At 43.5% G+C, this 24130-nt stretch overlaps 1 protein-coding gene across 2 annotated transcripts in view; it reads right to left on the bottom strand.

The window, feature by feature from the left end:
* LOC143277658 (uncharacterized) overlaps positions 1–9823 on the bottom strand; it is a 615105-nt gene extending 605282 nt beyond the window's left edge. For both annotated transcript variants that reach the window (XM_076582560.1, XM_076582561.1), the window contains exon 1: positions 9446–9823. In XM_076582560.1, the coding sequence (XP_076438675.1) occupies positions 9446–9764 (319 nt within the window). In that variant the 5' untranslated portion in view covers positions 9765–9823. The remainder of the gene's footprint in view (positions 1–9445) is intronic.
* Between the last annotated feature and the right edge of the window lie 14307 nt (positions 9824–24130).

The raw sequence follows: 24130 nt of genomic DNA, 5'->3' as shown, positions 1-24130 counted from the left end.
TTTAATCCTTTTTTCATATTTCACCAGTCTGTATAGAGGGAACAGCCAGGGAGCAAGTTATTTTTTTATGTTTTGAACCATGTGTACATGAGATAACACACATTCATATGCAGCAGCAGGGAAGAGTGGGGGAAAAGTACCTGGTGTTGTTGGTGGAGGTGTTGTTTTTGGCTCTGGAACAGGAAATAAAGAGAGAAAGAATAAAAAGAGATGAGTGAATTCTGAGCGAACCTTTTTAATGAAAAAGAAAAGTGTAAAGGCACACAACACTAAAAAATCAGAAAATATCAGTTGGCTGTTTTGTTATTTTCTACAAAGAAAGAAAACTGGATGTAATTTTTTCCCCCTAAAGAGAAAGAAAGAAAGAGAAAGAAACACAAAAATAGAGACCTATAGATAAAAACATCAAAACAATATTTAATGTATTTTCCACCACTACCTTGGAGTATAAGGGAGGGGAAGAGTATTGTACATAACCTGTGTGCAGAAACAAACAAAAACACTTACACACACACACACACACACACACACACACACACACAGAGAGAGAGAGAGAGAGAGAGAGAGAGAGAGAGATCATTGGTGGCGCACAGTTTGATAATGTAGCATTGCAATTTTAAAACACTCACTTTTGGCCATTCCTTGAGCACTTAATAGACCTTGTTCGTTAAAAAAAGAAGAAAAAAAAGAGAGTAACTTGCGCTTGATTAAACCGGAAAGAGAATTTCTGGGGAGTCTCTAAAAGCGAAAGTTGCGAGTTCATCGATTGTACTTGTGTAAATGCTTCACAATAGGTCTGGGGAAAACGGGAGGAAAGAAGTACTGTGTGTGCTGTTCGAACTTCAAAGGAAGAAAGGTGACATCGCAACGAATACCAGCCACGATCCGACTGCATAGAGCGTGGCGATCTCAGAATCACTTAGTGAACTGAAAAGGACCACACCCTCAGTGGCGATGATATTCCTTCACTTTTTACGAACAAGGTCTTCAAAACAAGCACGGTATGTGACATTTTGAATCAAATATTCATTTTTTTATGTTTCAAAATATATTTGTTTCAATTCAACAGCCAAGCCTAAGAATATTTTGGGTCTGATTTCTCAAAGAGGGATAATTATACTGTCTTCATTTCTCACACACTTATCTGATAATGTTTGAATCCAAAAGCACAATTTAATCTTTAAAATGGAGAATTACAGTACACCAGCTGGTATCATTCAACTGGATTTTGTGTGTATGTGTGTGTTTTTGGTCACATTCTTAGCTGTGATATTTAATCAGCACCGATATATGCATCTCTGGCACATAGTACAAAACTGATAAATGAACCCCTGAAACAAATACAACAAAGAATTTCCAAAATACAACATTTGTCAGCACATACGTCTTTCAAGTGGAAATGCTTGCACATTTTCAGAAAGGGCTGTAACAATGATACTGAGACAGTGAGATCCTTGCTACTTCCACAGGCAATGTGAATGTTTACACACACACACACACACGCACACGCACACACGCACACACACACACAGAGAGAGAGAGAGAGAGAGAGAGAGAGAGAGAGAGAAAGCATAATTATTGTTGCAAATTTAAACAACTCATTGGCTTGAGATTCTGCACATGCATAATGCAGTGAATAAATCTGACACATTTTGGGGTTGTGTGGAGTTTGACTGAAAATGTGTAACTAAAACAAATGTCATAACATTCAAGCTATAATCATATATTCTTTTTTTGTCACCGCTGTCAGATGTGCAAGTCCAAGAAGACATCACTGCTACTTCTGCATCAGCAGTGGACAGCAATGCTGCTGACAATAAATTCAGTAATTTTACAAAATTTAACAAATTTGGAAGTGAAAATATGTAATGATCTGACAGCTTTGGTTCCCCCTTTACACCAATCTGACACTGATGACACAGCGAAAGATGACTTATTAGGGCCTTGAACTGTTTTGTCATACAATTTAAACTGAAGGGGGATTACAGAAGTGGGTGTCAATTTGTAGAGTGTGTGTGTGTGTTAGTTGAGAGCAGATTGATTTAGGAGGATCATTGGTACTGAGAAATTGTGCAAGACAGTCAAATTATCATCTGTGTATGAAGATTTTTTTTTAAAGCTTTCTTCTTGGGAATTGTGGAGTTTGAATGCTGCCGATATATATATATATATATATATATATATATTTTTTTTTTTTTTTTTTTTTTTTTTTTTTCATACGGATGTGAACAAATATTCCAACTGTTTATATATTGTTTATATGTATCTGATATAATGGTGATTTATATGCAATATATACATCACTTGTATACAAGAGATAATTTGATTTCAACAGCCAAAGCTTATACCCACTGATTGCTAATGATATTGATCATATGGTGCATTTAAATAAGATTTCAGAAACTGCAGCTGTGATTTTTCTTCTTTTCTTCTTCTTCTTCTTCTCTTTGAGGGAGAAAGGTAGGGGGTGGGGAGGGGTGCAGTGTGGTTCAAACCAGTTACGATTCACTGCAGAGTTGTTTTTTGTTGTTGTTGTTTTGTTGTTGTTGTTGTTGTTTTTACTTTCTGATCATGGAAAAAAAACAAACTTTGTGAATGTAGACATTGCACTTGAATACAGATGTATATCACACACACACACATACACACACACAGATGCATAACATCCAAACCTAAATGGTGCTGACATCATAAATAACTCAAATTGTTTAGACAATTGTTCATTGTTTAGCATTTAGGTATAAATGAATGAAAAAAGAAAAAAAAAGAAAAAAAAGAAGAAAATATCTAATCAAAGTGATTTTCTTTAAGTCTGTTTGTGTTTGACTCATACCTGTTTTGTAAACAGTACAAATTTGATTGTACAAGCAATAAACAAATGATATATATATACATATATATATATATATATATATATATATATATATATATGAATAATAAATAAAAAAAAGAAGAAGAAAAGAATACAGGAAATAAAAGATGGGCGGTGGGGCACGCAAATGAAAATACCAGTCTCTAAATAATGGCATCAAAGAGAAAACTGGTATGTATGTGTTAATCCTTTGGCCAGTTGTTACATGCAATGAACTTACAGGTTTCCATAAAAGAAATACATATGCTAACCTGGTGAAAGTACAGACATATCCATTTTGGGTAAACAGGTCAGCTGATTGTACTAGACTGGTGTGTCTGAATGTCTGGGAGTCTTGAGAAGACTTATCAATGCATGTCACTTGTAATGATGAATGAGTGAGTACTGTATGCACACATGCATGCATGTTACACCATAAGATGAAATCATTCTTTACTTGCAGTTAATCATCAATGCAACTGTGATGAAACACACATGAATCAGTTTTGATGATTATTATCCTTAATCAAATTCCATGCACAGCTACACCGCTCTTCTCCCCACAATTTCCATGCTAAACTGCACCACTCATTTCCCCACAGATTTCCATGCTCAACTCAACACTCTCCTCCCCACAATATGTATAAAAGCTATTCCAATAAAAAAAAAATTAAAAAGAAATAAAAACAAGTCATGTGATAGAAAAGCCAGAAAAAAAGATCAAATTCACTGGAACAGTGATGGCCATTTTCTCAAGTTTGAAATCTGTTTTTAGAAGGCAAACACACACACACACACACACACACACACACACACACGCACGCACTCATACTATGTAGCAACAATATGAAATGCTTGAATGTATATGTGGTGTATCCATCGAGATCGATGATGACCATCGTTGTCATCCAGCACGGGGATGGGGGGAGGGTGGAGGTGGGGTGGGGGGGGAGGATGCTCCAGAATCTATCTGTGAATTCGCAGATGGCTGAATAGTCCAATCTGCGCACGAAATGTTCGCTGACAGTTGGGGCAGACAAAGACAGGCATACCATTGTCAGGGAGCTTGTTTGCCCGTGACTTTCTGGCTTGCCTCTTCTAAACAGCTGCAGCAGTCCTGTTGGCCTCGCACAACTTGGCGCCTTTGTGCACAGCAGCGCGCCATTTGTGACGGTCCACTGCAGATTCCTCCCAGGAGTCAGGGTTGATATCAAACGCTTTCAGAGAGACTTTCAGAGTTTCTCTGAAGCGCTTCTTCTGACCTCCGTGTGATCTCTTTCCTTGCTGCAGCTCGCCACAGAAGAGCCTTTTGGGCAGCCGATGGTCTGGCATGCGCGCCACGTGTCCAGCCCAGCGAAGCTGGGACTTCATCAGGATGGTGAAGATGCTGGGAAGGGTGGCTTTTGCGAGCACCTCTGTGTCTGGGGTCCTGTCTTGCCACTTGATGTTCAGTAGCTTCCTGAGGCATGTTGTGTGGAAGTGGTTCAGCTTCTTGGCATGTCGTTGGTACACTGTCCAAGTTTCGCAGGCGTACAGTAGTGTGGGGAGAACTACTGCTCTGTAGACCTTTAGCTTGGTCTCAAGACTAATGCCTCTTCTGTTCCAGACATTTGCATTGAGTCTACCAAAAGTTGCGCTTGCTCTTGCAATCCTGACGTTCACTTCATCGTTGATTGTCACATTTCGTGACAGTGTGGTGCCAAGGTATGTGAACCGCTCCACCGCACTGAGTCTCTCACCATTGACTGTGATGTTGGGCTCAACGTAGGGTTTCCCTGGGGCTGGCTGATGGAGAACTTCAGTTTTCCTCGGGCTGATGGTAAGGCCGAAGTTCCTGCTGGCAGTGGCAAACTTGTCGACGCTGAATTGCATGTCAGCTTCAGATCCAGCGTTGAGGACACAATCATCAGCAAACAAAAAGTCTCTGATGATGTCTGTCATGACCTTCGTTTTTGCTTGAAGCCTTCTGAGGTAAAACAACTAGCTATCTGTTCGGTACTTTAGGCCGATTCCAACATCGCCATCTCTGAAGGCATCAGTAAGCATTGCAGAGAAAATGAGGCTGAACAGCGTTGGAGCCAGGACGCAGCCTTGCTTGACGCCATTTGTGACAGCAAAAGGAGACGATGTTTCGCCATTGTCCTGGACTCGAGCCTGCATGCCTTCATGGAACTGGCTGACCAAGGAAATAAATTTCCGAGGGCATCCGTACTTGGCCATGATCTTCCACAGTCCCTCTCTACTCACGGTGTCGAAGGCCTTAGTGAGGTCGACATAGGTGGAGAACAGATCAGCATTTTGCTCCTGACATTTCTCTTGCAGCTGCCTTGCAGCAAACACCATGTCGGTGGTTCCGCGCTCTTTCCAGAATCCACATTGCCTCTCAGGCAAATGACCTTGGTCAAGGTGTGCTGTGAGGCGGTTTAGTAGGATCCTGGCAAGTATCTTGCCTGCGATGGACAGCAAGGAAATGCCCCGATGGTTATGACAGGCTTGCCGGTTCCCCTTTCGCTTGTACAAGTGAATGATAGATGCATCTTTGAAATCCTGGGGGATCGTCTCTTCTTTCCACATGCGTGAGTACAGCTGATGGAGCTTCTCAGTCAGCACAGTGCCTCCATCCTTGTAGACCTCTGCTGGTATGGAGTCTGAGCCAGGTGCTTTGCCACTGGATAGCAGACGGATTGCTTTCTGGGTCTCAAGAGGTGTTGGCGGATCGTCCAGTGCTTCGTTAATGGGGACTTGTGGGAGACGGTCTATGGCTTCATCATTTATGAAGGAAGGGCGATTTAAGACACTGTTGAAGTGCTCAGCCCAGCGTTCGAGAATTTTCTCCTTCTAGGTGATCAAGGTATTCCCATCTGCACTGAGGAGGGGGGATGATCCTGACGATGTGGGGCCGTAGACTTCTTTTAAGGCATCATAGAACCTCTTCATATCGTGCCTGTCAGCATATCCCTGGATCTCATCAGCTTTGTCACTCAGCCACTTATCCTGCATCTGGCGTAACTTTTGCTGAACAGTCCTGCAGATGGCATCATATGCATCCTTTTTTGATGTGCACTTTGGGTTGCTCAGGTAGGCTTGATGCAGACGGCGTTTCTCATCCAGAAGCTGCTTGATTTTATCACAGTTTTTATCAAACCAGTCTTTGTGCTTTCTGGTCATGGGTCCCAGGGTCTCTGAAGCTGTACTATAGATCAGCTCACGCAGGGTCCTCCAGTCAGACTCCACATTCTGGCTGTCCAGAGAAGCGGATTCCAGACGATCTTCCAGCAGCTCCACAAAGGACTGTTTGATGGTGATGTTTTTCAGCTTAGCGATGTTGAGCCGTTTTGGAGCCTTCTGGCCTTGGGGGCGTCTCTTGGGCTGGATTCGAATATTCAGCTTCGAGACTACAAGGCGATGGTCTGTCCAACACTCGGCGCCGCACATGGTCTTTGTTACACGTACATCTTGCCTATCCCTTTTCCTGACGATGACATAATCGATGAGATGCCAATGCTTTGAGCGAGGGTGCATCCATGACGTCCTGTTACGGGTAGGGAGGCAGAAAACTGTGTTGGTTACCAGCAGTTCGTGCTCTGTACAGGTCTGAAGCAAAAGCAATCCATTTGGGTTGCAGTGGCCCACACCGTGCTTTCCAATCACTCCATCCCAGGAGATGTAGTCAGAGCCAACTCTAGCATTGAAGTCCCCAAGAATGATGAGCTTATCTGCTTTAGGGATAGCAGCAATGACAGAGTGAAGGTCCTCATAGAACTTCGCCTTCACTTCATCCGGGTTGGTCATGGTTGGGGCGTAGGCACTGACAATGGTGAGGTGCTTCTGGCCAGATGCCAGTGGGAGTTTCATGGTCATAAGCCTATCGTTGACTCCCTTTGGGATTCCAGCTAGCTTGCTGACAAGTGCTGTTTTTACTGCAAAACCAACGCCAGCCTCACGTCGCTCTTCGCTTCCTCGTCCACTCCAAAAGAAGGTGTAACCAGATCCCTGTTCAAAGAGCTCGCCTTCGCCTGCAAGCCGAGTCTCACTCAAGGCTGCGATGTCAATGTTGTATCTGGCGAGTTCGGATGCAACTAGTGCCGTTCTCCTTTGGGGTCTGTCCGCGTTATCTCTGTCCAGGAGAGTCCTTATGTTCCAAGCACCAATGGTGAGAGGAACGATCCTTGGTTTTTTTCTTTTCTTTCTTGTTTCGACCGCTGATGTAGGGTCCCCGCCAACCGCGGTATGCTGGCCAGGGTGGTATGGAGCAGGCAATTTTTAGGGCACCTTTTCTAGCCCCTTCCTCATGCCAGGGAGGTGAGCAGTGCATTCCTAAAGAGGGCTGCTCAGACGCTCAGACGGCTGCCGAGCTCCATCGCTGCTCCTGTCGACGAAGAACGACCCTATGGCCTGAGCCGCCTGCGTGCAGGTCTGTGGCTGCGACTGCCAGTGTACCCACACCTGTCGTTTCGTCGCTCGCCTGTCGCCACAGGACTTGGAGGTGATGAAACGATGAAGGATGAAAGGTCATTTTGGATGACTGATGACTTGCTCGATGAGTTTGTTTAAAGTGAAGAGGAGTTGCGCAACGTCGACCTCACTCTCTCGTCCGGGTCCACCAATTTCCAGTGGCAAGACTAAGTCGAGACAACTGGAGGATGAGCACGGATGCAGTGGATGACCAAGATATCCTTTCGGTGTCTCATCTTGCTGTAACCTTGAATGTATATAGATTCTGAATGAATGGGTCACACACAGGAGGGATACATTTTTCTTCAGTTCAGTTGTTAAAAATCTGCAGGATCAGGAGGTTTATGTCGCTGTGACAGCAGAAATGTCTCTGTGACAGCAGAAACTGACTTGACTTGAACTTGTTTCTGGTTCCGCGACAATTGAAAATCTTTGTGTGACGAACAGGTTCAACTTTCACACTACTTATCAGTTGTCCATTCTTTAAAAAAAAAAAAAAAACTCTTTCGGTTCTTTAACTTTTATGGATTCAAACGCACTTTCAGTTTCAGAGGACAGAGTCGCCATGTTGCCTTATCCGGACGTCCCAAGGTGAAGGGGCTGAACTTTTCACTGACTTCCAGTTTCCTAACGAACAAGGTCTATAGACAATTCGTTAAACAAAAAAAAAAAAAAAAAAAAAAAAAAAAAAGAAGTTTCTTAAAAAATAGTTTTATAAAAATAGTAAGTTCTGCTTGGGACAGGAGTTATACTGAATGCATGAATGTGCCAGAAGTAGCAAACTTATGCCATATAATGAGGCATTAATCTGAAAATGCTCTGGGACATTAAAAAAAACAAAAAAACAAACAAAACAAAACAAAACAAAAACCAAACCAGATCTCACTCATCCAAAACATTAAATTCTAAATACAACTCAAGGCATAGAAAGTTTGTGTATTTTAGTTGGTTTTTCTTTAGTCACCACTCACCAGACAGCGGACCGGGTCCATAAGTGTAAGCATTTCGGGGTTTAAGAGTCATGTCCGCCCCACACTACTGTCACGCTCTGAGAATGACTTGGGAAACCCAGCGGGAAATGGTGCCTGCAGCAATCATGTCTTTCTTGTAATTCTCATTGAGAGAGATGAGAAGACGCCTCTGAGAAGAACGACTGTGGCGAGACCTATCCAAGTAGTATTTGAGGTACCGAACTGGCCAGAGATGCTTATCCTCATCATCTTGGGCTAAGATATCAGACAATGCTCTGATCTTCAGAAAGGGGGAAGGAACCTCAGGGTCTTGGTTCTTTGCTAAAAACTCCGGAAGGAAACGGAGTATGATGGAACCATCTCTGTGGAAGGCCAGGTCCTGAGACATTCACAAAGACCATATATCTCACTTCTACACGGCCCATGGCCAGCAACAGAAGGAAAATGGTCTTAAGGGTGAGTAAGTCAAATGGAATGGTACCCAAAGGCTTGAAGGGTTGCTTTCGAATGAAATCAAGCACCAGGAACAAGTCCTACAGGGGCACTCTCCTAGGGTTTCTAGATTCCTTAAGAGAGGTGCCACTAGTGACCTCTCAGGGAAAGAAATCTGCTTCAAAGGTAGGTCCACCTAGCTGTCTGATTGTTGTACAGATAGCTGACCTGTATCCACAGATCTAGCAGAGAGGTTGAGACCAGGGGAGCAGCGAGTTGAGTCAGAGATTAAGTTAATGCTGCTATTTGCTGTTTTGGTTCTGTTCATTCTAAAGTTATATAGAAAACACTCCATAAAAACCACTCCATGTGGCTCTGCTGTTGGTATGAGGAGAGAATGTGAGTGAGTGTGTGCAATCCTCTTCTTCTTTGTTCTCTGGAAGCCCCAGCGTATAAAACATAACACCAAATAAAAGCGTATGCATACATGTATGCATTATGATACATCAAAATGGTCTTTTGTGTTGAGTGCATGTGGTAAATAAACAAATCTGTTAAAAAAAAAAAAAAAAAAAAAAAAAAAAAAAAAAAACCCTGTATAACACCAAGTGTAAGTTTTCATCATGCATGTCAAAAAACAAAACAAAAAGTGGGGGAGGGGGGGAGACACCAATCCAGATTCTTGACATACATCTTATTTCAACATATTGATCAGCTGTCCAAACAGCAGACTTACCGACATCCCTGTTATCACAATTCTTTTTGGTCGGCGGCAGCTGCGGGAAGACTCCAGTGGCATCGAAACAATTTGCTTCACATTTCCATGATCCACTATCATCAATTCCAGCAGTGAAGGTGTACTTGAGAATGTAGTAGGTGGCATTGCCTGTCTCACAGCTACATTCACTGGGTGACCCACTGCATGTGTTGGTGGAAACACCAGAAAAGGTGCACCTTGCAGAAATGGCACCAAGTGTAGTTACACGAATGGTGGCTGTATCAGGATGATCCACACATTTAGATGGGAAGTCTGCTTTGGCCACATAACACCTCATGGTGATAGAGGACCCCGCTACCCAGTCTTCTGATGGGCAGTCCAGGTGTTGACTCACAGCAAATCCTGAAACAGTGATATTTAGAATGACATTATATACCTCACAGTAAGACTTAGTGTAAGTCTCATAACAATTTTACTTTCAAACATGTGACAGATCTATCTATCTATCTATCTATATAATAAATATATATATATATATATATATATTATATATATATATATATATATATATATATATATATATATATATATATATATATATATCACTTTCCTCAAGGCAGAAACTGGCAGAGTTCTTGACAGGTTAATACTATTAATAGCTTCCAGAGAGGTTGATTGATGAAAATAAACGGAAATTAGATTCTGCAATTCAGTAGATCTCTATTGATTCCTGTCACTTGCCAGATATATAAATAAAATTTTTAAAAATAATAAAAACAAGAAAAAGAAAACATCATAAAAACTATTTTTTTAAGTTACAAATTATGACATCCAGAGCATCACTGAAGGCACCCAATGGCAATTCACCTTAAATTAAAGACCTGGGAAAAAAAAACACCAAAAAACAAACCCTTATGTAAAAAGAGGTGTGTCTTCAGCTTTTCCTTTTCAGGTCCTGACAGGGAATGACAGCTCCACATTGATTTCCAATGAAATAAACATACCGGCAGGCTACAAACACAGCTGTAAGTTTGCATAGGTACTTTTTTTTTTTTTTTTTTTTTTTTTAATGTTGCCCTAACATCTGAATATAAAAACAACTACAAAATATCTCAGCGAGTTTCAGAAAATAATTCTGTGTTGGCCCACATCAAGTTTGAAATTCTCGCTGTTGGTGTCAGTCAAAAGGATGGAGGCGTACCAATCCAATTGATATATGCTTTATGCCGGTTCTAAGTTCAGCAGCCATTGCCAGTCTGAAGAAAACAGCGACAGAGAAAGAAACCATGCCGATCAGGTCAGGGGGCATCTGGCCACTGATGTCTGGAATTTCAGTTTTGCCTGTGTGAGAAAGAATGAGAGTGAGTGATTGTGTGTTTGTGTGTGATAGGGACAGACAGATGAAGAACGTGCATTTAACTTTTAAGTTCTTAAATAACAAAAGGCGGCATTCATCATTTGAAATGGCGAAATCCGTTTATGATTTATCATTGAAATATAGGTATAGTGTGCAAAGTCAGATAAGTAAATTTTAGGACTCTCTCTCTCTCTTTAAGACATGCCTTACTAAAAGCAGGAACCAAAGAAGAGTATGCTAAACAAAGGATTTTGGTTAAATATCTGAAGCTTGTGGTTAAAAGAACTAGTTTCTTCAAAAGCTGATAGTAAATCAATCTGGAAAGTGATAAACCAGATCACTAATCGTAATGTCAATACTAAAAGTACATCAGTCAATGATATTATGTCTCCTGATAAACTGCATAGACATTTTTGTGAAATATGTAGTTCAGCTGTAAAATCTGATATGTCTCTAAATAATACTCTTGAAGGTTTAAGTGAATTCTGTACGTAAAAATATATTTCGTCTGACTCAGACATTCCCTAAATGGCTGTTCATGAGGTTTACAATGCATTATCACACTTAAAACAAACTGGAACCAGAGGCTTGAATGGAACTGATAGGAAAATTTTGAAACTTTCTGCACCGGTTATGTCTGAAACCCTTACTTACATTTACAATTTATGTATAACGAAAAATCAGTTTCCCAAGGCATCTAAACTAGCAAAAGTCATCCCGCTGTACAAGTCAGGAGATCAAACAAAGCCTTCGAATTATTGACCAATTTAATCTTGTCTACTTTGCCAAAACCCCTAGAAACGCACATTAAAAAAACACACACATTTTTAATCATTTTAATTCCTTTAATCTGTTTCATCCAAGTCAGTCTGGTTTCAGACCTAATCATTCATGCCACACTGCACTAACATCTTTAGTTGACAAGTGGCTGACTAATATAAAATTTATAATAATAACTTTACTGGAGTTCTATTTGTAGACTTCTTCAAAGCCTTTGGTATGATTGATCATGCACTTCTAATTTAGCGTTCTCGAAATTATAAAGCCAAAAGATGCAAGTTGCAATACTAATCTGAAGTTTTTAATAATTCAGATCAGATAGCCCGTAACGATCGTGATCGTTACTAGATGACAACAACCAACACAGGGAAAGAACTCCAAACATGTAACTAAGGCAACTAAGAAAACGTAACTCTTAAAGTTAAAGTCTTGAGGTGAAGTTGTCCCTACATTAAACCCCTCCCAGCGCAGTACATAATGTATGGTACGAAGCACAATTAAAACACAGAAAACATCAAAACTGAAACAACTGTCATTGAAATCTTGGAGGGAAGCGGGAGATGCGCCCAGAGTGGGTCGTGACACACGAGGGGTTTTTGACAGGAGACGGTGAACGCACAGTCTGAGTGGGTGCTTTCGTGGCCTTTGCTTCAGAGTTCACTGGCTGTGTTGATGATGGTGGAACTCTAGCACCAGGTGAAAGCACAGTCTTGTTTCCTGTAGTTGTGAGTTGGGTGACGAATGCAGCTTTCAGACGGTCCACTGACACTTTCTCTGAACGGCCCTTAATGTCAATGGTGTAATACTTGTCACTGGTGCTGATGATGCGATACGGGCCATCATAGGGTCGTTGCAGAGGATGTTTGTGAGCATCGTGTCTGACGTAGACATACCCAGTGGAGGCCAGATTTGAAGGAACGTAGGTTGATTGGTTTTCATGGAACATTGGGGCTGGTGGCAGCACAGTGCACATGGTGTGCTGGAGATGTTTGAGAAACATCGGGTCAGGTTCCATTGTGCTACTTTCCGGTGGCTGAAGGAATTCACCAGGTAGGCGAAGTGTTGAGCCGTAGACAAGCTCAGCAGGGGAACAATCAGGGTCCACCCGCCAAGAAGACCGTATCCCCAACAGGACCATGGGCAGCTCTGCGTGCCAGTCAGAAGTGGTAGTGCGGGCCTTCAGTGCTGCCTTCAGCTGACGATGGAAGCGTTCCACCATGCCATTTGCTTGTGGATGGTAGGCTGAGGTTGTGTGAACTTCAATACCCAAAAGTTTGTTGCACTCAGCCCACAGCACTGACGTAAACTGTCTCCCACGGTCAGAGGTAATGTTTTCAGGAACTCCGAATCTGGCGATCCAGTGATGCACCAGAGCTTGAGCACAGGTGGAGGCATGGGCATCTGGGAGAGGAATGGCTTCTGGCCACCTGGTAAAGTGGTCAATGATTGTGAACAGGTAGGTCATACCTTGGCTAGCTGGTAGGGGTCCAACCAGATCTCCATGTAGACTGCTGAATCTTGTCGTTGGAGGTGGCAGTTCCACAAGTGGTGCTCGAGTGTGCCGGTGGATCTTGGAAGATTGACAGCTGTGACATTCCTTACATCATTTGCGAATGTCCCGTTTCATTCCATGCCACGCAAATCGCTGGCTGATGGCCTTTTGTGTGGGGCGAAATCCTCCATGTGAGAGTCCATGGATTTGGTCAAACACCTGCCGAGTCCAGGAGTTTGGAAGGACTGGACGAGGGACACCTGAAGAAGTATCACAGAGAAGAGTTAATGATCCACACGGGATGTCTTCAAGCTTCAAGCCTGTGGTGGCTGAACGATATGAATCCATCTCACCAGATTGAGGTTGATCTTGAGCAAGTTGGTTGAAACTGCCAACTGAGCAGATGCTCTGTTCCACAGAGTTTGAGTTCATGTTGAAGCGTGAAAATGCATCAGCTACAACGTTGAACTTCCCAGTGATGCACTGGATGTTTGTAGTGAACTCAGCTATGTAGGAGAGTTGTCTTGTTTGTCGAGGTGAGCGATCAGTTTGACTCGAGAGGGCTGACACCAATGGCTTATGATCCGTGAACAGAGTGAATGGTCTTCCTTCCAGAAAATGTCTGAAGTGTTTGACAGCACTGTAGGCTGCAAGTAGCACTCGGTCAAATGCACTGTATTTCTTCTCTGCTTCAGAAAGTTTTCTGGAAAAGAAAGCTAGAGGAACCCAAGATTGACTTTGTTTCTGTTTGAGCTGAGCACCCAAAGCTGAGTTTGAAGCGTCTACTGTGAGACTTGTAGGAGCATCTGGCTGAGGATGATGTAGGAGCACAGCCTCTTTGAGAGCTTCTTTAGCTTTTTCAAATGCTGTCTGACAGGCTTCAGACCACTCAATAGTGTGCCCTTTACCACTTGCTTGAGCATGAAGTGGGGCCAGGGTGTCAGCAATGTGTGGGATGAAACGGTGGTAGTAGTTCATCAATCCCAGGAACCGTTGAAGGCCAGAGCAATCTGTTGGAGGAGCACTGTCATGAAGAGAAGTTACTCTATCTGGAAGTGGACGTATCCCTTCAGAGGTCACACGATGTCCAAGAAAATCCAGTTCGCTGATGCCAAAGACACATTTTGCTTTGTTGATGACCAGTCCATTTGCAGAGAGGAGCTGGAGAAGTTGTTGAAGGTGCTCAAGGTGTTCTTCATGTGAATGACTGGCAACTAGGATGTCATCAACGTACACGAACGTGAAAGGTATGTCTCTTAGTATGACAACAATGAGCCGTTGAAATGCTTGTGCAGCATTTTTCAAACCAAATGGCATGCGAAGAAACTCCAACAGTCCAAATGGCGTTATGATAGCCGTTTTGGGAATGGAAGACGATGCCATGGGAATTTGATGGTAGCCTCTGACAAGATCAATCTTGGAAAAGACAGTGCACCCTGCGAGATGGCTGTTGAAATCTTGAATATGGGGCAATGGATACCGATCATCTTTTGTCACAGTGTTGAGTTGCCTGTAGTCCCCACAGGGTCGCCACTGGCCATTTGATTGGGAACCACATGGAGCGGTGAGGACCAGGGTGAATCAGAACGTCGGATGATGCTCATCTGTTCCATCTTGAAGAATTCAGCCTTTGCAGCAGCCAACTTTTCTGGATTCAGGCGTCGTGCACGAGCATGAACAGGTGGGCTATGCGTGATGATGTGGTGTTCCACACCATGTTTGTTGACAGTAGTCAAAACGTGGTGTGGATAACTCTGGAACCTGTTTGAGAAGTTCAGAGTATGCACTGTTTGGATGAATTGACAGGCCTGCGAGTGTCATGGGGTTATCACTGCTTTTGAGAGACACAGAGATGTTGTTTAGGGACAGGAGGCGTTTGCCCTTGAGATCAATCATCAGTTCATGAGCGATGAAAAAATCTGCACCAAGAATGGGACGTGTAACATCAGCCAGGTAAAAGTCATGGGTGAAGATTTCTTTGGGCTTTGTTTCCAAAGTGATGCTACGTTTGCCCCAGGTCTTGATTGACGTTCCATTGGCAGCAGAAAGTGAAATGGAAGGTGAATTTGACTTGCGATCCTGGGATGAGGCTGGATACACGGACACATCTGCACCAGTGTCGATTAAGAATGATTGTCCTGTGCGTTTGTCATAAACAGAAAACGTGTTTGAATTTGAAACGCTGGCCACTACCACGTTTAGTGACCAGCTTTGGCGTTTCCCGAAAACGATGTGCCATGTCTGCCGGTTTTGTAGACCAATGAGGAAAATTTGCAGCCAGGTTGACAACGGCGGGCATTAGGTCCAAATCGCTGGTGATAGAAACACACAGAGTTAGAAGCGCTGTGTTGTGAGGAAGGATCACGTCGCTTCTCTGTCTTGATGGCAGAGACAGTCTCTTTTGAGGTCACAGTGCATGCATCCTGTTCTGAAAACAGCCTTTCTTTGGGAGCTTGAGGTGGGGATGTGGAGATCTGTTGTATGCTTGCAGCACGTGTCTCCCAAATCCGGTCTGCTGCTTCAGCCAATGCCTCTGTGTCTGTGATGTCTTGTCCACCTAAAATACTTCTGATGTCTGAGGGAAGATTCATGAGGAACAAAGCACGTTTCAGGGTTTTGGGATCATCATTGAGAGCATTTATTTTACGCAAGAGAGCAGTTGGTCGTTTGTCACCAAGTCCATTGAGATTCAGAAGTTCTGCATCTTTCTGAGCTTGAGATTTGCCAAAGGTTTTGATCAAAGCTTTCTTCAAACAGTCATATTTGTTTGCAGATGGTGGGTTAATGAGAACTGACTGAACTTCTTCTGCAGTATTTATATCAAGTGAACTTACCACATAGTCGTATTTTGTTTGATCCTGAATAATGCCTTTGGTGCTGAACTGTGCCTCTACTCGCGCGAACCAAACCTCTGGTGATTTCGTCCAGAACTCAGGTAGTTTGACTGTGATGGCGTTGATCTGACTTGCAGCTAGAGATTGGATGTGATTTGTTAAATCAGCAACTTGTTCAGAAAGAATTTCTACAGCCATGTTCACGTGTCCAGCGTCGGGGTCACCAATTTAGCGTTCTCGAAATTAAAAAGCCAAAAGATGCAAGTTGCAATAATAATCTGAAGTTTTTAATAATTCAGATCAGATAGCCCGTAACGATCGTGATCGTTACTGGATGACAACAACCAACAAAGGGAAAGAACTCCAAACATGTAACTAAGGAAACTAAGAAAACGTAACTCTTAAAGTTAAAGTCTTGAGGTGAAGTTGTCCCTACAGTATTAATCAACTAACTGACTGGTCCGAACTAAACCACATGAGTTTGCATCCACAGAAAACAAACACATGTTGATAACAACCAGACAGAAGCATCTAATTCCTCCTCCCTTTTTATCAATTGCAAAATCATTGAAGAAGTCGACAGTCACAAATGGAGTAATTATTGATAACAACTTGACTTGGTCTGATCACATATCAATGTTATGTAAAACTTTCCAAAAAAGTATATCAACTTTCTAAAATTAAACATTTTAAAAATGTTCATACTCGAAAAATATTTGTTCACCACTACACTGAATCTTATATAAACTATGCCTCAACTGTCTGGGATTCAACACCCTAAAACCACTCCTAAGTCTTCATATGTATGCTCTTCAATTAGTTATTCTAAAATCTTCCTCTTTATATGTTTCTGATTACAGAGAACTTGATATATTGCCAATACAAAGCCATATTCATGTTCCAAATATTATCAGGTTATGCCCCACCCTCACTCATAAGTAATTTTCCAGTAAACAGTCACCATCACACACATAAAATAACCTTGCCTCAGCCAATAATTGATCTTTATAAAACAAGTCTCGCATACTCTGGTGTATATTTATGGAATTCTATTTTATCTACACTTAATATAATAAACTCCAGTCTCAGTGTCTTCTTCCATTTCTTCAAAACGGAACAGAGTCTCTGTGGGCCTTTCCAAATACAATAGACTGAGCAACACACTAGACGCCACGTTTTTGGCATCAGAGATCTTTTCCCATCCCTCTTGCGGCCAGTCAGTGGCAGCCTCTGTGCGTGTGTGTATGTGTGTTTGTGTGGATGTGTGGGTCTGTGCTTTTGAGTGCGTTTGTGAATGCGCGAGAGTGTAAGTGTACACAAGTGTCAGGAGAGATCTGTGTACGTGTGTGTGTATGTGTGTGTGTGTGTGTGTGTGTGTGTGAGGAGGTCGGAGTGCGGAGGGAGGTGGGGTAGAGGATGAGGTATGTGAGTATATGCATGCCTACACTGTGGGAGCAACAGGATATTGGAACGTATATCTATCTATCTATCTATCTATCTATCTATATATGTGTCTGGGGTTGGGGGTGGGAGATATGGGCGTATGTGTGTGTGCTTGTACAAGTAAGTGTTCATCTCTGTGAGTGTGTGTTTGTGTGTGTGTATGTGTGTGTGTGTGTGTGCCGTGGAAACTGCGATACGTAGACTAGAAATGAGTGTGTGGAGGAGGGGGGTAGAGGAGGTGCAAGGTAATGTGTGTGTGTGTGTGTGTTGGAGCTCATGTACGTTTATATGTATTTGACTGTGCTTTCATATCTGTGAAACTGCATGTTTGGTGCATTTCTGTTGTGCATGTGTGGGTGTGTGTGTGAATGTGTGTCTTCATGTTTTACATTTATTCGCTTATTTATCACCATTGTTGCCTTATTTATTTATTTATTATTATTTTTTTTATTTTTTTTTTATTTTTAAATTATTATCATTTTATTAGTATTACTATCATTATTACTACTACCTTTTTCTATATTATAATTATTATTCATTTATTTATTTATTTATGTAAGCTTATCTATTATTTATTCCCCCGTTTTTTTTTGTTTTTGTTTTTTTTTTTTGTTTTTTTTTTCAAGGCCTGACTAAGCGCGTTGGGTTACGCTGCTGATCAGGCCTCTGCTTGGCAGATGTGGTGTAGCGTATATGGTTTGTCCGAACGCAGTGACACCTCCTTGAGCAACTGAAACTGAAACTGAAACTCAGTGTCTTCAAAAGACTATATCATAAACATCTAATGTCAGAGCTAAGTTCTACGAATCCTTAAAATTACTGAGACTGAAAAACAAATAAGCTTAATGGATGTGACCAAGCGCGCTATGCTTGCTCCAAAACTGCTCACACACACGCTACAGCAGACAGTTTTCACAACTAAAACCCGTGCACAGAAAGTGTGACGTCACTCCGCTTACATCATTTTGTCCTCGCCAGACACATATCCTGCATGTGTCAATATGATCACTGGTTTTGTGGCTTTTGAAGACACACTTTCATGGTTTGTGGGACCAAAACGGGAAGAGCAAGATGGCGGCACATTTGTTTTATGAGTGGATCCGCATCAAAATTAAATAAAATAACGTAAAAACCAGACAAAAACTACTGAATTTGCCAGAAATTACTAAAATAATTCCTGAATTTTAAACAGGACTTTACCGTAATAGCAAATCGGACACGAGGTTAATATCAAGCATTATTTCTAAATCTGCATCCATGATCCAGTACACTAGTGACGAGTCAGTCTGGCAGAAAGCCACTGAAACGTTTAAAAAGAAAAAAAGAAGTATCAATTGTTTTCAGTGGTTTTGGGTTCCTTAATATACATATTTATTTATGTATCTGACTGATTCCACCTTGTCATCATTGAGCATTTTTCAAACAAATTACATTAAAAAAGTCAAAACACATGTTCTTTCCTTTTAGTCGACACAGTGTCTGGTATTCTTGCCTTCGAGCCTTGAGACAGACTGTCGCACCATAAAACAGCCACGGCCACCTATTTCAATGAAGTGCCACCTACTTCTAGGCATATTTATGAGTACATAGCTGTTGTTGTTAACTAAATATTACATTTGTAATTTATTTAAAAAAAAATTTTTTTTTAAATCCATTCCTATGCATCCTGTATTCCTTTCTTCTAACTGATCACAAATTTATCCATGGCCAAAATCTTAATGACATCCAATTTTGTTGTGTTCCAAGTAGATCTGATTTCCACGATTTTGGAATTTTAATAGAACTTTTATGGTGAGATGTTCGCCAGTTATTCATTGTTTCAGTTGCTTGGAATGTGTGCTTATAATAAAAATCGATTGATTGTTCATTTGTCTGACATATTTATGGAACACGCTGTTAATGAATCTGCCTCTAGCATGATATTTGTAATAGTATGAGCACAATAACTATAAAATATTTTGAAACGAAGTTGTTAATGTCAGTCAGAATAGCTTTAAGCAGATTGCTGGGTTAGAATGAATGCACGGAAAAATATTCGCGTCATGAGCCTGTTTCTTTTCCCCTATTAAAAAAAAAAATCTGATTAACGCAATTCAAGGAACGTGGTGAAAAAATACATAATAAGCATGTCAGAGGTAAGACATTTTGTGCCTCTGTGTGTGTATACACGTGTGCACGCACGTGCGTGTGTGCATGCATGCGTGTGTGTGGAGATAGGTGGGGGGCGGTTGGTGTTTGTAGGAGAGAGAAAGTGTGAAAGTGTGTGTGTGTGTGTGTGTGTGTGTGTGTGTGTGTGTTTATGCGCACACCCACGCTCATGTGGTGGTGTGTCCATCGAGATCGATGATGACCATCGTTGTCATCCAGCTGGGGGATGGGGGGGAGGGTGGTGGTGGGGTGGGGGGGAGGATGCTCATGAATCTATCTGTGAGTGCGCAGATGGCTGAATAGTCCAATCTGCGCACGAAATGTTCGCTGACAGTTGGGGCAGACAAAGACAGGCATATCATTGTCAGGGAGCTTGTTTGCCCGTGACTTTCTGGCCTGCCTCTTCTGAACAGCTGCAGCAGTCCTGTTGGCCTCGCACAACTTGGTGCCTTTGTGCACAGCAGCGCGCCATTTGTCACGGTCCACTGCAGATTCCTCCCAGGAGTCAGGGTTGATATCAAACGCTTTCAGAGAGACTTTCAGAGTATCTCTGAAGCGCTTCTTCTGACCTCCGTATGATCTCTTCCTTTGTTGCAGCTCGCCATAGAAGAGCCTTTTGGGCAGCCGATGGTCTGGCATGCGCGCCACGTGTCCAGCCCAGCGAAGCTGGGACTTCATCAGGATGGTGAAGATGCTGGGAAGGGTGGCTTTTGCGAGCACCTCTGTGTCTGGGGTCTTGTCTTGCCACTTGATGTTCAGTAGCTTCCTGAGGCATGTTGTGTGGAAGTGGTTCAGCTTCTTGGCATGTCGTTGGTACACTGTCCAAGTTTCGCAGGCGTACAGTAGTGTGGGGAGAACTACTGCTCTGTAGACCTTTAGCTTGGTCTCAAGACTAATGCCTCTTCTGTTCCAGACATTTGCATTGAGTCTACCAAAAGTTGCGCTTGCTCTTGCAATCCTGACGTTCACTTCATCGTCGATGGTCGCATTTCGTGACAGTGTGCTGCCAAGGTATGTGAACCGCTCCACCGCACTGAGTCTCTGACCGTTGACTGTGATGTTGGGCTCAACGTAGGGTTTCCCTGGGGCTGGCTGATGGAGAACTTCAGTTTTCCTCGTGCTGATGGTAAGGCCGAAGTTCCTGCTGGCAGTGGCAAACTTGTCGACGCTGAGTTGCATGTCAGCTTCAGGTCCAGCGTTGAGGGCACAATCATCAGCAAACAAAAAGTCTCTGATGATGTCTGTCATGACCTTCGTTTTTGCTTGAAGCCTTCTGAGGTAAAACAACTAGCTATCTGTTCGGTACTTTAGGCCGATTCCAACATCGCCATCTCTGAAGGCATCAGTAAGCATTGCAGAGAACATGAGGCTGAACAGCGTTGGAGCCAGGACGCAGCCTTGCTTGACACCATTTGTGACAGCAAAAGGAGACGATGTTTCGCCATTGTCCTGGACTCGAGCCTGCATGCCTTCATGGAACTGGCTGACCAAGGAAATAAATTTCCGAGGGCATCCGTACTTGGCCATGATCTTCCACAGTCCCTCTCTACTCACGGTGTCGAAGGCCTTAGTGAGGTCGACATAGGTGGAGAACAGATCAGCATTTTGCTCCTGACATTTCTCTTGCAGCTGCCTTGCAGCAAACACCATGTCGGTGGTTCCGCGCTCTTTCCGGAATCCACATTGGCTCTCAGGCAAATGACCTTGGTCAAGGTGTGCTGTGAGGTGGTTTAGTAGGATCCTGGCAAGTATCTTGCCTGTGATGGAGAGCAAGGAAATGCCCCGATGGTTATCACAGGCTTGCTGGTTCCCCTTTCGCTTGTACAAGTGAATGATAGATGCATCTTTGAAATCCTGGGGGACTGTCTCTTTTTTCCACATGAGTGAGTACAGCTGATGGAGCTTCTCAGTCAGCACAGTGCCTCCATCCTTGTAGACCTCTGCTGGTATGGAGTCTGAGCCAGGTGCTTTGCCACTGGATAGCAGACGGATTGCTTTCTGGGTCTCAAGAGGTGTTGGCGGATCGTCCAGTGCTTCGTTGATGGGGACTTGTGGGAGACGGTCTATGGCTTCATCATTTATGGAGGAAGGGCGATTTAAGACACTGTTGAAGTGCTCAGCCCAGCGTTCGAGAATTTTCTCCTTCTCGGTGATCAAGGTATTCCCATCTGCACTGAGGAGGGGAGATGATCCTGAGGATGTGGGGCCGTAGACTTCTTTTAAGGCATCATAGAACCTCTTCATATCGTGCCTGTCAGCATATCCCTGGATCTCATCAGCTTTGTCACTCAGCCACTTATCCTGCATCTGGCGTAACTTTTGCTGAACAGTCCTGCGGATGGCATCGTACGCATCCTTTTTTGATGTGGACTTTGGGTTGCTCAGGTAGGCTTGATGCAGACGGCGTTTCTCATCCAGAAGCTGCTTGATTTCATCACAGTTTTCATCAAACCAGTCTTTGTGCTTTCTGGTCATGGGTCGCAGGGTCTCTGAAGCTGTACTCTAGATCTGCTCACGCAGGGTCCTCCAGTCAGACTCCACATTCTGGTTGTCCAGAGAGGCGGATTCCAGACGATCTTCCAGCAGCTCCACAAAGGACTGTTTGATGGTGATGTTTTTCAGCTTAGCGATGTTGAGCCGTTTTGGAGCCTTCTGGCCTTGGGGGCGTCTCTTGGGCTGGATTTGAATATTCAGCTTTGAGACTACAAGGCGATGGTCTGTCCAACACTTGGCGCCCTACATGGTCTTTGTTACACGTACATCTTGCCTATTCCTTTTCCTGACGATGACATAATCGATGAGATGCCAATGCTTTGAGCGAGGGTGCATCCATGACGTCCTGTTACGGGTATGGAGGCAGAAGACTGTGTTGGTTATCAGCAGTTCGTGCTCTGCACAGGTCTGAAGCAAAAGCAATCCATTTGGGTTGCAGTGGCCCACACCGTGCTTTCCAATCACTCCATCCCAGGAGATGTAGTCAGAGCCAACTCTAACATTGAAGTCCCCAAGAATGATGAGCTTGTCTGCTTTAGGGATAGCAGCAATGACAGAGTGAAGGTCCTTCACTTCATCCGGGTTGGTCATGGTTGGGGCGTAGGCACTGACAATGGTGAGGTGCTTCTGGTCAGATGCCAGTGGGAGTTTCATGGTCATAAGCCTATCGTTGACTCCCTTTGGGATTCCAGCTAGCTTGCTGACAAGTGCTGTTTTTACTGCAAACCCAACGCCAGCCTCACGTTGCTCTTCGCTTCCTCGTCCACTCCAGAAGAAGGTGTAACCAGATCCCTGTTCACAGAGCTCGCCTTCGCCTGCAAGCCGAGTCTCACTCAAGGCTGCGATGTCAATGTTGTATCTGGCGAGTTCGGATGCAACTAGTGCCGTTCTCCTTTGGGGTCTGTCCACGTTATCTCTGTCCAGGAGAGTCCTTATGTTCCAAGCACCAATGGTGAGAGGAACGATCCTTGTTTTTTTCTTTTCTTTCTTGTTTCGACCGCTGATGTAGGGTCCCCGCCAGCCGCGGTATGCTGGCCAGGGTGATATGGAGCAGGCAATTTTTGGGGCACCTTTTCTAGCCCCTTCCTCATGCCAGGGAGGTGAGCAGTGCATTCCTAAAGAGGGCTGCTCAGACGATCAGACGGCTGCCGAGCTCCATCGCTGCTCCTGTCGACGAAGAACGACCCTATGGCCTGAGCCGCCTGCGTGCAGGTCTGCGGCTGCGACTGCCAGTGTACCCACACCTGTCGTTTCGTCGCTCGCCTGTCGCCACAGGACTTGGGGGTGATGAAATGATGAAGGATGAAAGGTCATTTTGGATGACTGATGACTTGCGCGATGAGTTTGTTTAAAGTGAAGAGGAGTTGCGCAACGTCGACCTCACTCTCTCGTCCGGGTCCACCAATTTCCAGTGGCAAGACTAAGTCGAGACGACTGGAGGATGAGCACGGATGCAGTGGATGACCAAGATATCCTTTCGGTGTCTCATCTTGCTCTCTGCACTCCACAGTGCGTTGCTGTAACCGCCTTCCTCTCCGTTGAACCGATAGGTTTCTTCCGCAGATTCTGCCGGATCCAGACTTCGCATGCATGGGTAGACACACCCCGGGGGCCAACTGCGTGTGGCATGCACACAGCACAGTGGAGCTAGATGGCCGTTGGTGGCTCTCCTGAGCCAACGCCCTTTTATGGATCTCCATAAGGTTGTCTAGCCACCCGCCTCACCAGTCCCGGAAAGGAGCGGTGGGAGTGCCGGTTTAGTCGCCGGCAACCCGACCCTGAACAGGTTGTACTGGATTACAGGTTACCAGTAGCAGATCTAATGACCTGACCTGACCATATAGATTATTTATGACACTAGTAAGACCACACCTCGAATATGGAAATATTATTTGGTATCCGCTATACAAAAAGCAATCTGCTGCAGTTGGAAAAGTTCAAAGGTCAGCAGGGTTTGTTAGTGGACTGCAGGATACAACATATGAAGAAAGACTAAAATTACTTAATTTACCATCTTTGAAATTTCGTAGAATTAGAGGGGATCTAATACAAACATATAAAATACTCAATAATATTGATAAACTAGACAAAGAGACCTTTTTCAAAAAACCTTTCACGGATATTACAAAGAATGCCAATGACAAATGGGAGCCTGT

The sequence above is a fragment of the Babylonia areolata genome, chromosome 34 (assembly GCF_041734735.1).
Source record: "Babylonia areolata isolate BAREFJ2019XMU chromosome 34, ASM4173473v1, whole genome shotgun sequence".
Taxonomy (NCBI): Eukaryota; Metazoa; Mollusca; class Gastropoda; order Neogastropoda; family Buccinidae; genus Babylonia; species Babylonia areolata.
The sequence above is the reverse complement of the archived record's forward strand: the minus strand, read 5'-3'. Positions and strand labels throughout refer to the sequence as shown.